This window comes from Megalobrama amblycephala, linkage group LG11 (genome assembly GCF_018812025.1).
Source record: "Megalobrama amblycephala isolate DHTTF-2021 linkage group LG11, ASM1881202v1, whole genome shotgun sequence".
Taxonomy (NCBI): domain Eukaryota; kingdom Metazoa; phylum Chordata; class Actinopteri; order Cypriniformes; family Xenocyprididae; genus Megalobrama; species Megalobrama amblycephala.
The window spans coordinates 1229809-1241859 of record NC_063054.1 but is presented as its reverse complement, the minus strand read 5'-3'; the positions used below and the strand labels follow the sequence as shown (position 1 = coordinate 1241859).

Sequence of the window (12051 nt, the reverse complement as noted above, 5' to 3'; positions counted from 1 at the left end):
TGGACCCCGAATGTTTTGTTGACCTTGAACTTGTCCTAACTGAAAGAAAACAAGTTGATAAAAAGATTGAATCCAAAATTTGGTAATAAATAGCATTAAAAGAGATTTATAAGAATTTTTTGCAGCCATTTTTGACATAATCATAAGTGTAAAGGCCCATTCACACCAAGAACCATAATTATACAGATACATATATTAGTATATATATATATATATATATATATATTAGCATGCTGTTTTGTCATCTGTCACTTTAAATGCTCTTTAAAGCAAGCTTGATTGGCTGTCAATTTTTTTATCATTCATCAGCTGGAAAAAATCCCTCTGAAAGTAATTCCCAATAATATCCTGTGTGCCGTTATCATTATAATTGTGCTATTCTATATTTTTATAACTTTATTTCCGCACCAGAAATGTTTCTAAAACGTACAAACACTTTAAATACAGTACCGACCAAAAGTTTGGACATTATTTTTAATGTTTTTGAAAGAGTCTCTTCTGCTCGTCAAGCCTGTATTTTTTTAAAAAAAACAGTAACATTGACAAATATTATTAGAGTTTAAAATATCTGTTTTCTATGTGAATATAAAGTGTAATTTATTCCTGAATTTTCAGCATCATTACTCCAGTCTTCAGTGTCACATGATCCTTCAGAAATCATTCTAATATGATGATTTATTAATATACTGATTTGATACTCAGTTATTATCAGTGTTGGAAAAATTTGTGCTGCTTAATATTTGGAATCTGTGATACTTTTATCAGGATTCATTGATTAATAAAAAGTTAAAATAACAGCATTTATTCAAAATAGAAATATTTTCTAACAATATAATCTTTATTATAACTTATCAATTTAACACATCCTTGTTGAAAAAAGTACTAATTTCTTTTAAAAACAGAAAAAATACTGACCCCAAACTTTTGAACAGTAGAGTATATTGTTACAAAATGTTTATTTTAAACTTTTTATTCATCAAAGAATGAAGAAAAAAGTATCATAGATTATCAAAAATTTTCAACATTGATAATTCATGCTGATGAAAATTCATCTTTGCATCACATAAGTTATATTGTAAAGTATATTAGAAAACCATTATTTTTAAATTGTAATATTTCACAATATTCCTGTTTTCATCAAATAAATGCAGGCTTGAAAAGCATAAGAGATTCTTTCAAAAACATAAAAAATAGTAATGTCCAAACTTTTGACCGGTACTGTAGGTGTGTGAACATAACATCTAATTCGATTCAGGTTTATTTGTACAGCGCTTTTACAAAGCAGTTTGACAGAAAATGCTTGTTTAATGGAAGTATTTAGGAAGAATTCCGTTATGTTTTTATCAGCAAATCAGATTTTCTGCTCTCTGCCTGTCAATCATTTTGCTGGCATGCCTTTTGAGGGCGGAGTTTCAGCAAAGGAGGCGGGTCTTAGTTGGCAAAAGAGCTGAATTACAGAAAAAACTAGAAAAAAAACAGTCTTTTGATTCTAGAGCACTCATACAAGATCTGAGGGAGCGATCATCACTTCAAACATGATGAAGAATCTGAGTGTCTCAACAGCAAGCAGTGATTAAATGTGCTACTTTAGTCTCAATTTAGTCTCAGTTGACACTGTTAAGTGTTCAAGACCTTAAATTTTTGTTTAGACTCCTAAGTTCACGTGTACTTAATTTTTGTTTAAGTACACATGAACTTAGGAGTCTTGTACACGAACAATAGCAAGAAGGAACACTAGTTATGTAAACATTTTTATTTGTGTATACTTTTCCCAACATAAAGTCATTTGAACTACAGGAGCAGTAAAACCATAATGCAGAGGAAAGGGGCAAAAAAAAAAAAAAAACAGAAAGAAATAAAAAATTAAAATAAATACAAAGCATGAAAACAGACTAATCAAAATAAATGCTGTATTCGATTTGTACAGGAAAACTCCAGATGAAAGCCAGGATGTATTTACACAAAGCTATGAACAGCAGTCTCCGAGATACACCCTCCCAAAGTTTATTTCACACAGTCTCACATTTATCATCATTTGCAATGAATAAAAAGGCATTTTACAAAATCAAACAAAAAAAATGAGGATGAAATGACAGGTGACTGTATAAAAGGCATCGTCAAAGCCTAATAAATATCCAGGGTTCAGTAAGAGAGACACAAGAGCCACTGATTTGAATAATAGTTGCAAAGGTCCATATATGGGCGTTGACGACGGCAGGAAGCACTCAGCTGCTGCAGAGAGAGAGAGTGGTTACGCACTGACAGAAGCCTGACACATACTCTGTGCCCAGCGGGGGAAAAGATGCGATTGGCACTGCTGGAGATCCAGCCGGAGCCGGTCTGAGTGTCAGGAGCTCACACAGGCAGAGATCCACTGGACACGGCACCAACCACAGGACACGAGGACGCCCGACAGCACGGCCACTCAGGACACATCTGCACAACGACAACATCAGCATCAGCATGTGAGGCAGACAGAGAGAGAACAAGCGTCTGAATGAGACGAGAGAGGACACTTACAGCTGGCAGGCTGCTCTCCAAACCGCCTCATCAGCTGGTCATGGGTGAACTTCACGAAAGCATCGTACTGTTCTGGAAAGACAAGAGACAACTCCGTCACGCACAAACAAACACATGCACAGGAGATCGCTTGTGGGTTTCGCCATGGCTGAAAATGTGAGCGCTGCATGTTTCAGAGCAGGTCAGAATCACTGAATAACACATTTATGCCAAGCGTTTGTTTTGATCTAATGTTGATGAATTATGACAATATTTGTGTCATGGTGTTTCTATTTTAAATATGTTGTAGATGGAGGTAAGATCATCTGTTTTAATGAACAGCGGCAGTAGTAAAGCGAAATCATTTCAAAATAAGAGTCCTGTGTATTTCAGGCTTCAGACATAATGTCACATATTATGCATCTTTGGTTACACAAACCACATCTGGCATTTAATTCAACAAACTTCAAGACTAAGAATATTTAACACATTTTCTCTCTCATATATATATATATATATATATATATATATATATATATATATATATATATATATATATATATATATATATATATATATATATATATGCAAACTAGTATTGGCACATTAATCTGTTTATTAGGCCTGTAAACTATTAAATTCAGTTTGAAGCAGAAATATTTTTAAATCAATGTACTCTGTACTCAAATAATTTTGCTTGTAAATTCCTTATTTTCGCCTCTCAAGTTTTTTAATGTGTTCTTAAATTCTTCAACTTGAAGAGAGAAAAAAAGAAATCAAGCCCTGAAACTGTGGATGTATTCTTATTTTTTCTTATTATCATATCTTTTTATTTTTTTAGACAGCTGAAACCTGCAAGTTTGGGTTTTTGCAAGTAAAATATCCATATTAAAAACTTTATAAACTATAATAATAATTGGGCTGTTAAACGATTAATCACAAGCAAAATAAAAGTTTGTGTTTACATTATGCATATACACAGACATATACACATATTTAAATATTTTCATGTATATAATTATATATAATTTAAATTGTATATAAACATTTATTGATTTTTATATTTATGTTTTTCATAAATATATATATATATATATATATATATATATATATATATATATATATATATATATATATATATATGTATTTGTGTTTATAAATACAAAATATACACAGTACACACATTATGTAAACAAACTTTTATTTTGCATGCGATTAATCAAGATTAATCATTGAACAATCCTTTAACTAGCTTCCGGCAGATGCACGTACACAACGATTTGCAGCAAAGAGTGACCTCTGACCCGACGCATGACAAACGCAGAAGTGCAAAACAAAACACCGTCATGAATTAGAAGTCTAAAATAAGATATTTTAAAGTGAAATGTTGGAGGATTCAATATAAGAGGAGCTCGAGTTTGATGCACAGCCCTATTTGTTTGAACTGTGAGAGGCGTTGAAACTTATGATACTCCTAAATCCTGCGTGCGTCACACATTGTGTCAAGGGTTACTCTTGTGGCACAAAGTCGTCTTGCGGAGTATGTGTACGGCCGTCCGCCAGAAGCTAGTTATTTGAATTCATAAATTTTTAAATATGTATATTTTTCTTGCACAAACCCATCGATTCACTTCAAAAGGCCTTCATTAACCCCCTGGAGCCGTATGGATTATTTTTATGATGGATGAATGAATTTTTTGGGCTTCAAACAACTATTATAAAGCTTGGAAGAGACAGGATATTTTTTAATATAACTCTGTGTTTGAAAGAAGATAGTCATATACACCAAGGATGGCTTGAGGGTGAGTAAATCATGGGATAATTTTCATTTTTGGGTGAACTATCCCTTTAAGAGCATGTGATCCTTGGGGGAAAAGCAAGCGTCAAGCCCTGAAACTGTGGATGTATTATTACGAGGGAATGAAAATATTTTTTTAAACAGCTGATACCTGCAAGTTTGGTTGTCAGGATCTCGTCGTACTCTTCCCGGACCTTCTCCTCGCGCTCCTTCAGCAGACGCTCACAGATCATTCCCACCTGCTTCAGCGTGAACAACGGCTGCTCCCGTCTGGAGGGGGACGCCGATCCAGAGGAGACGCCTGCGGGAGAGAGAGCGCCTGCGTCAGTCAGTCCAGCCGGAGAAAACAGGGCCGTTTACGAATGACGGCCGCTCAATCCACACTTTATTCCTCATCATGAGCCATTCACTGTATACTGGATAAAATATTGATATAGTTTTTAATGATGAAAATAACATTAGCCTTAAATTAGGAAAAACAGACAATAAGAAATATTCCAGCTATTTTCATTTGTTTTTCCCCGTCTTGAATCAAAAGGTTAAGGGATACACTAGTAGGATTTTAGTTTTGGCAATTTTAATAACTATTGGCCATTAGCAGTGTTTGTAACTTGTTCACTTATTTGAATTTGTCATAAAAATAGATTAATGTTTTGATCATGTTTTAAATTAGCAAAGTTCAAAGTATTACTACTAGCTAGCTCATTGCTGCATCATCAAAAAAATTCATTGAACATAGATTGGATCCATTTAACATCATAAAAAAAATACAAACAAGACAACCTTCAATTCTGTTAACATTATTAAAGAAATGTTAATGTTATGTTGTAAACAAAGACATTACACAACTCAGTGCCTCCACAAAGTTAATAAATAAACTATATTGATCTGTTTGTCATGCTATAGTCAATAACATATGGCTTTAAATTGATCAAAATTATAAATATATCAGTGGCAAGTACATCAGTGCATCTCTAGTTTCAACAAAACGATGAATTTATAGGTCCTTATATCACTTCACAGCCTTTTAGGGTTTTTCCTAATACTTCAAATATCAAAAGTCAGTTCCTCTATGACATCTTTCTCCAGGAAGTGACATCATTTTGTAATGGATTTGATATCAGATGAATTGTGATTCTTTCTTCAATGATTCTGAATCAAACATTTAAGAATCGATTTGGTTATTTACTTGGTTAGGTTTGTTTTTATTTTTTAACAAATTAAACTACCAACCACTAAAAAGATTACTGGATTACTTCAGACAACCTGCTTCATGGCGCTTTCTAATTTGATTTATTTAATTAAAAAAAAAAAAAAATCAGAGAATAATGATTCAGTGACTCACTCATAAAGACTTCACTTGTTTCATTACTGGATGAATTGATGAATCAATTTTGGAATTAATCTCTTGAATGAATGATTCAATGACAGTATGAACAGTCACTTGTCTCCACCTAATGGTGTAACACTATTACAATCTTTATTTGAAGCGTCAAGTTGCTTTCAAAAGGTGATTTACTCTATTTTTATCACTACTGTAGACATCAGTGTTTATATCTGAACTATAAACTTTTATCCCAGTACTTCTGTGATAACATGAATTATTGTAAGACAGAAATAATGATACCGTTTCATATCTATACACGACAATGACTCTCTCTGACTCAGATGTTGGCTGTGATCATACTTGTCTAAGCTTTAATAGAGGCAAATCGCTGTCATTTAAGTATAAGATCATGTGAGTGTTTGAATCTTTTAACGAATAATCAGGCAGCTCTAATGGATCTACATTTGCAATATGTTGCTTGCTTAAAAGTTTGGATCAAATTAGGGCCGGCCGATGTCATCTAGCAGTGACCGCTTCAGAGCAACTGATGCCAGCACACAGACTGAACGTGATTTCAAGCAAGATGGTGGCGAGGCCAGTATCTGAATGGCTTGCAGCCTGAGCGTATGCATGTGGAGTAAGTTACAGAGCAGCAGGACCCAGGGGTTTTCTGCGGGACGCTGCAGTACCTGGCAGTGCGGCTGTGCTGCTGCTGATGGAGGCGTGCGGCTGAGAGTCGAGGCCACAGCCGGAGTCGCTCTGCTGGAAGCTGCTCTCCAGATGTCTCCTCTTCTGCATGCGCTTGTACTCCTGCTTGATGTTGCTCAGGATTTGCTCTGTAAGAGTGAAGAAAAGCATTCAGAAATCCTACAGTGACTCGAGAACATGATCAGAAGCAGCGGTGAGAGATATACGTTCACAATTTTCAACTTGTTGAATCTTTCTGTATCATTCATACCAGTTTGCAGAAAGCCACAACTTATGTTTGTACTATAAAGCGGCTCCCCAGTGTGTTCATGTTTTTTTACTCGCGTCTAACCTCAACCGACTGAACAGAACTACTTTTCTGGACCTCAAAACACATGTGACGTAGGTGGAAGTACCGATCCAGTGTTTACAAAGCGAACATGTAAAGACCAAGTCAAACGACCTTTACAAAAAAAAGGTAAAACAACGATGTTGGATGAGAAAATTTTTGAAATTGAGTTTTCTGGTACTTCCACCTACATCACGCGTGACCTTTCCAACATGATTACGTCATGCGTGGCGCATCACAGAGCAGTGCAAGATGAGCATTTGTGGTTAAAAAGTATATAATTTTTTTTTTTTTTTTATAAAATGTCCGATGGTTTCTCTAGATAAGACTCTTATTCCTCGTCTGGGATCATGTAGAGCTCTTTGAAGCTGCACTGAAACTGACATTTGGACCTTCAACTCGTTGAACCCCAGTGAAGTCCACTATATGGAGAAAAATCCTGGAATGTTTTCCTCAAAAACCTTCATTTCTTTTCCACTGAAGAAAGAAAGACATGAACATCTTGGATGACATGGAGGGAGTAAATTATCAGGAAATTTTAATTCTGAACTAATCCTTTAATAAACACTGGTTAATATCAAACACGTCCCACAGATTAGCAACAGCAGACTGCATTTTACATCACGCACTTATTCGGCTGATTTGGATGTTTAGTTTGGGCTTTTAGGGAGGAATGAAAGCGCACGCTGTGAAGAAAAGGAATGTCCGCTGGATGAAATGCGACAAACTTTTGACATTAATTATCTTGTTTTCATAATCATCGCATTCAAAAATCAATTACAATTAATTGCACAACCCTAGTTTCAGCACAATAAGACACAAAACATAACTTAATTCAGTACTTGCATGCTGTTTGACAGACTTTTAGTGTGTGTGTTGCTCACAGAACAGAGCGTGAATAAACTGTTTAATTGGCAAGACTTTAAAATGCATGCAAATAATAAACTTTTGTGATTGTGAATAACTACAATGTCACGCGTGCGTAACCCTACTGCTGCGTTGCTAAAGTTGTTGGGACGTTGTACAGTATGTTGGGACGGGGAAGCCAACCAACAGAATGTGAGCTGAAGCATGATATTATGATCTCTCTTCAAATGCAGATCGTGTAGACAATTTAATCACTCAAACTTGAACTGTGATATTGCACACCCTATATAAAAAAAAAAAAGTTTAGCCTATATAACAGACAGAAACAATAGATTTTCTATTTATTGCAAAATATGCATATTACATAATTTAACAGCACAGGGAGAGCTCCTTTTCCCCCAATTTGCTTGTTTTTATTCTGTGATTTGGTGTAGATTTCTGCAGAATTATGGGTAATGTGTTTCACATGGAATTCCACTGTTGAACACAGTTATTTAACAAACAATTTAAAATACTAATGTGGGCAAATGGCTTCATCAAAAGCACTCGTAGCTCACAGTAGGTCTCCAAGTTGTTAAAAAAAATTCCCCTATGGAAAAATGTAAAATAATTTTAGAACAAAAATACACAGTTCTTGGTTTTTTAATGTAATATTGCAATATTTATCCTAATGCAACCTCATATATACAGTGCTTCCCACGCATAGACTTTACTTGGGCAGGCCGCCCAGGTATATTTGGAGACACATTTCTTTTTTTTATTGTTTTTTATCCTATACTTTTATATCCGCCCAAGATTACGAAACCATCCGCGATCGATTAACTCGTTTCGTAAATGCTCGTTACGTGTGCGTCAGAACTGTTTACTCCCGCTGACATTCCCACGGGCGCTGCATTTTGCAAAGTCACAAGGCGGCGCTGTTGCACGTTCTACAGGCTCATGCAACAGCGCTTCAAAGTGATTCTCAATCAATGAAAAGCGCAGATTTATGCCAAGCGATTGCTAATGAACTCAAGTTGATGAATTATTACAATGTCTACTTTATGGCCTTTATATAAAATGTTTTAGACGGTTGTAAGAATCTGAAGGATCAGCCTGCAATAGTACAGACATTTCAAAATAAGAGTCCTGGTGTATTTCGGGCTTGTTTATAATTAAAAGTCACACGCTAAGTTATTGGTATTTTGGTTACAAAATAAATTGTATTAAATTTGATTTCCATTTAATTCATAGTAAATTATTGTAGTCTCCCCCACAGGAAGAAAAGACTAAGAACATTATTTGACACGCATATTATTATTTACATAAATTTTAATAGTAAAATCTGTGTCCCATTCACTGAGAGAGACAATATATGACAGCAAGGAGAACATAGGAAAAGGAGAACCATTTAAATGCTGTAATTTTGCATAATTTAGAATGCATAATATTAGTATGTAATTTAATGTAATAGTATGCTATGTAATTAAAATTTACTTCAATAAATAAAAATACTGTTAAAAATCACATTATTTGTTTGTCACATGTAGCAGAAACATTTTTGTGCCGTGGGCACCACCGCAAGTATATTTCAAACCTGTGGGAAGCATTGTGTATATATTTATATCAGGTTGAATCAAAATGACCTCCCCTCCCTCTTGCAGACATTCTTCTCTGATGACGTGTTTACTGGCGCGGGGGTGGGGCAACCTGTCACTCACATGAGATCCACCAATAGCAAATCACAACCATCCAATCAATTCCCCACAGACAAAATCAAGCCCCGCCCTACTTTTTTGTTTCACTCGGATATACGTCACAATAGGGAAGAAAAGGGGAGCGCAACTTCCGTTTCATGCGGACTTTAAAAGCATTTTTACTTCCGGAAACCAACTGTTGCACTAAATCTGCTGTTTACAAATACTAACACTGATGCGATTTCTCGCCTACTGCACATCAGGTAAAGCGAATGTGCTTCTCAAAACAAACAAAACAAAAGTCACCCTGTCATAATCAGACCCACCAGCAGGAAAAGACAGTTTGACATCACTTCCAGTCCATGACGAACACACAAACCCTGATCAATATCACAAACAATAACGCTACTACACCGATGATAAATATTTAAAAACAAAATACTTTAATGTACTTCATAAACACGGTCGATAATCGTGGCAAATAACAAAAGCCTTGCGAGATCCGAAGCCTCAGACTTCATAACCGTCTGTGTGCAGCATTCCTGGCCCACTTCGAAAAGAAACAACTTTTATATCATATTTGATGTTCCAACACAGAGAGTTTCTGCGATAAAGAGCTTCACACGGACACAGCTGGCTGTATTCAGTCGAGTGTTTGATGTCGCCAGATCACAGACACCTCCGTCCAGACAGTTTAGCGTGATTTCACCCGAGTACACTCATATATTCTCGAGTGTTTGATGGAGAGGAGCTGGACTGACCTGTGGTGAGGGCTGAAGATACTCTGCCGAAGGGCGACGGCTCCATGCGCAGGTACTTCTGCGGGGACGCGCTGGAGCTGGACGGGGACATGGGCGCGCATCTCCTCCTCTTCGGAGACGCCGGGTTCATCAGAGGATCGAAATCCATAGTCCTTTTAAGAGTGGCTCCACAGGCCATTTTATCGAAAGATTGTGTTTGGTCAAAGAAATAATCCGCTCGAACAGCGAGAGCCCCTGCTAGTCACGGTCCTGCTCTGATCTCAAGGGAACACGACTCAGTCGCTTCGCTTTTATTCAAAATCTGCGCTGACCTTCAGGCCAAAACATGGACTAAGGAAACACAGACGCGTGTATTCACCGAATGATGTAGTTGTGGAGTCGATACTCCTCATGAAAGCACCGATGATTTCGGATTGTGCCGAGATCCCGTCCGACGCCTCTGGAGCGAGCGCTAGCCGGCTAACAAATATGGCGTGGAAACAAAACATTTGACGACGCTGCTTCTCTACGCATGCGCGGAGGGTTTCCTGCGAAGCCGGTACTTGTAGTTTATGCAAGATTCTTCCTCACACTCGTTTCCTGTCAAGGCTTGAAATGACAACTACATATCCCAGAACACCCTGTTCGCATTTCTCTCCGAGTGAAGTCGCCCATTGGTGGTTTTGGATTGTTTGTGGATTTGAAAAAAGCCCCTAAATATCCGCCTGACGGACTCAAACATCATGTCTATTAATACGTCAAACTCTGAACTTTGAACATGCTAACGTTTAATTGATGTGAAATTGATCAAACTGAGTGAAGATTACAAATTGAAACACTTACTTTAGTAATACAACAATGGAACAGATTCAAACACTGATCTACTTGCCATTATAATATATATATTTTTTAAAAGTCCACTACATTAATTTCTTTGACTGGACCGTTCTTAATATTCAGCATGTTTTCATCACACATCCATCATCATACACATATATGTGACCCTGGACCACAAAACCAATCGTAAGGGTCATTTTTTTTTTTTTTATTGAGATTTATACATCATCTGAAAACTGAAAAAATAGCTTTCTATTGATGTGTGGTTTGTTAAGATAGGATAATATTTGGCCGAGATAAAACTATTTGAAAATCTGGAATCTGAGGGTGCAAAAAATCAAAATATTGTGAAAATCACCTTTAAAGTTGTCCAAATGAAGTCCTTAGCAATGCATATCCACTCACAAAAATGCATTTTTGATATATTTACGGTAAGATAATTTACAAAATATCTTCATGGAACATGATTTTACATAAAGGTTTAGTCCACTTTCAAATAAAATGTTCTTGTTAATTTACTCACCCCCATGTCATCCAAGATGTTTATGTCTTTCTTTCTTCTGTCAAAAAGAAATGAAGGTTTTTGATGAAAACATTCCAGGATTTTTCTCCTTATAATGGACTTCACTGGCCTCGGTTGAAGGTCAAAATTACAGTTTCAGTGCAGCTTCAAAGAGCTTTAAATGATACCAGATGAGGAATAAGGGTCTTATCTAGCGAAACAATCGGTCATTTTTGGAAAAAAATACAACTGTATATGCTTTATAAACACAAATGATTGCATTGCACTTGCTTCCGCTTTTCCGAAACTTCCTTATTATACTTAAGAAATAAACCGTAACTGCCGCCGTGTTCGTTCTGTAAGTAGAATAGGGAAGGCGTAGGACATACAGCGTAAACTTTTTGAAGAATACGGAAAGTGGAAGCACGTGCATACAATCATATACAGTATAAAGCATATACAGTTTTCTCTAGTATTTATTTCGTCTGGTATCGTTTAAAGCTCTTTGAAGCTGCACTGAAACTGTAATTTTGACCTTCAACCGTCTGGAGGCCACTGAAGTCCACTAAAGGAGAATAATCCTGGAATGTTTTCATCAAAAACCTTCATTTCTTTTCGACCGAAGAAAGAAAGACATGAACATTTTGGATGATATGGGTGTGAGTAAATTATCAGGAAAAATGTATTTAAAAGTGGACTAATCCTTTAATATCCTAATGATTTTTGGCATAAAAGAAAAATCGATAAATTTGACCCATACAAATGTATT

General features: G+C 36.1%; 1 protein-coding gene across 1 annotated transcript; it reads right to left on the bottom strand.

Moving 5' to 3' along the window:
- Positions 1 to 1738: 1738 nt before the first annotated feature.
- akirin2 (akirin 2) lies at positions 1739 to 10444 on the bottom strand. Its single transcript, XM_048208248.1, has 5 exons — positions 9965 to 10444; positions 6314 to 6460; positions 4449 to 4598; positions 2521 to 2592; positions 1739 to 2436 (listed from the first exon to the last, which is right to left on the bottom strand). Exons 1-5 carry the CDS (start codon positions 10140 to 10142, stop codon positions 2426 to 2428), a joined length of 558 nt encoding a protein of 185 aa, XP_048064205.1. The 5' UTR covers positions 10143 to 10444; the 3' UTR covers positions 1739 to 2425.
- Between the last annotated feature and the right edge of the window lie 1607 nt (positions 10445 to 12051).

What these genes read in the sequence shown, in the direction of transcription:
- akirin2 (XM_048208248.1), bottom strand. Translation starts at nt 10,142, where the DNA reads ATGGCCTGTGGAGCCACTCTTAAAAGGACTATGGATTTCGATCCTCTG. An exon ending in CAGCACAGCCGCACTGCCAG is followed by an intron (nt 4,599 to 6,313) that starts GTACTGCAGCGT and finishes TCTCTCCCGCAG; the next exon opens with GCGTCTCCTCTGGATCGGCG. An exon ending in CCTGACAACCAAACTTGCAG is followed by an intron (nt 2,593 to 4,448) that starts GTATCAGCTGTT and finishes TTGTCTTTCCAG; the next exon opens with AACAGTACGATGCTTTCGTG.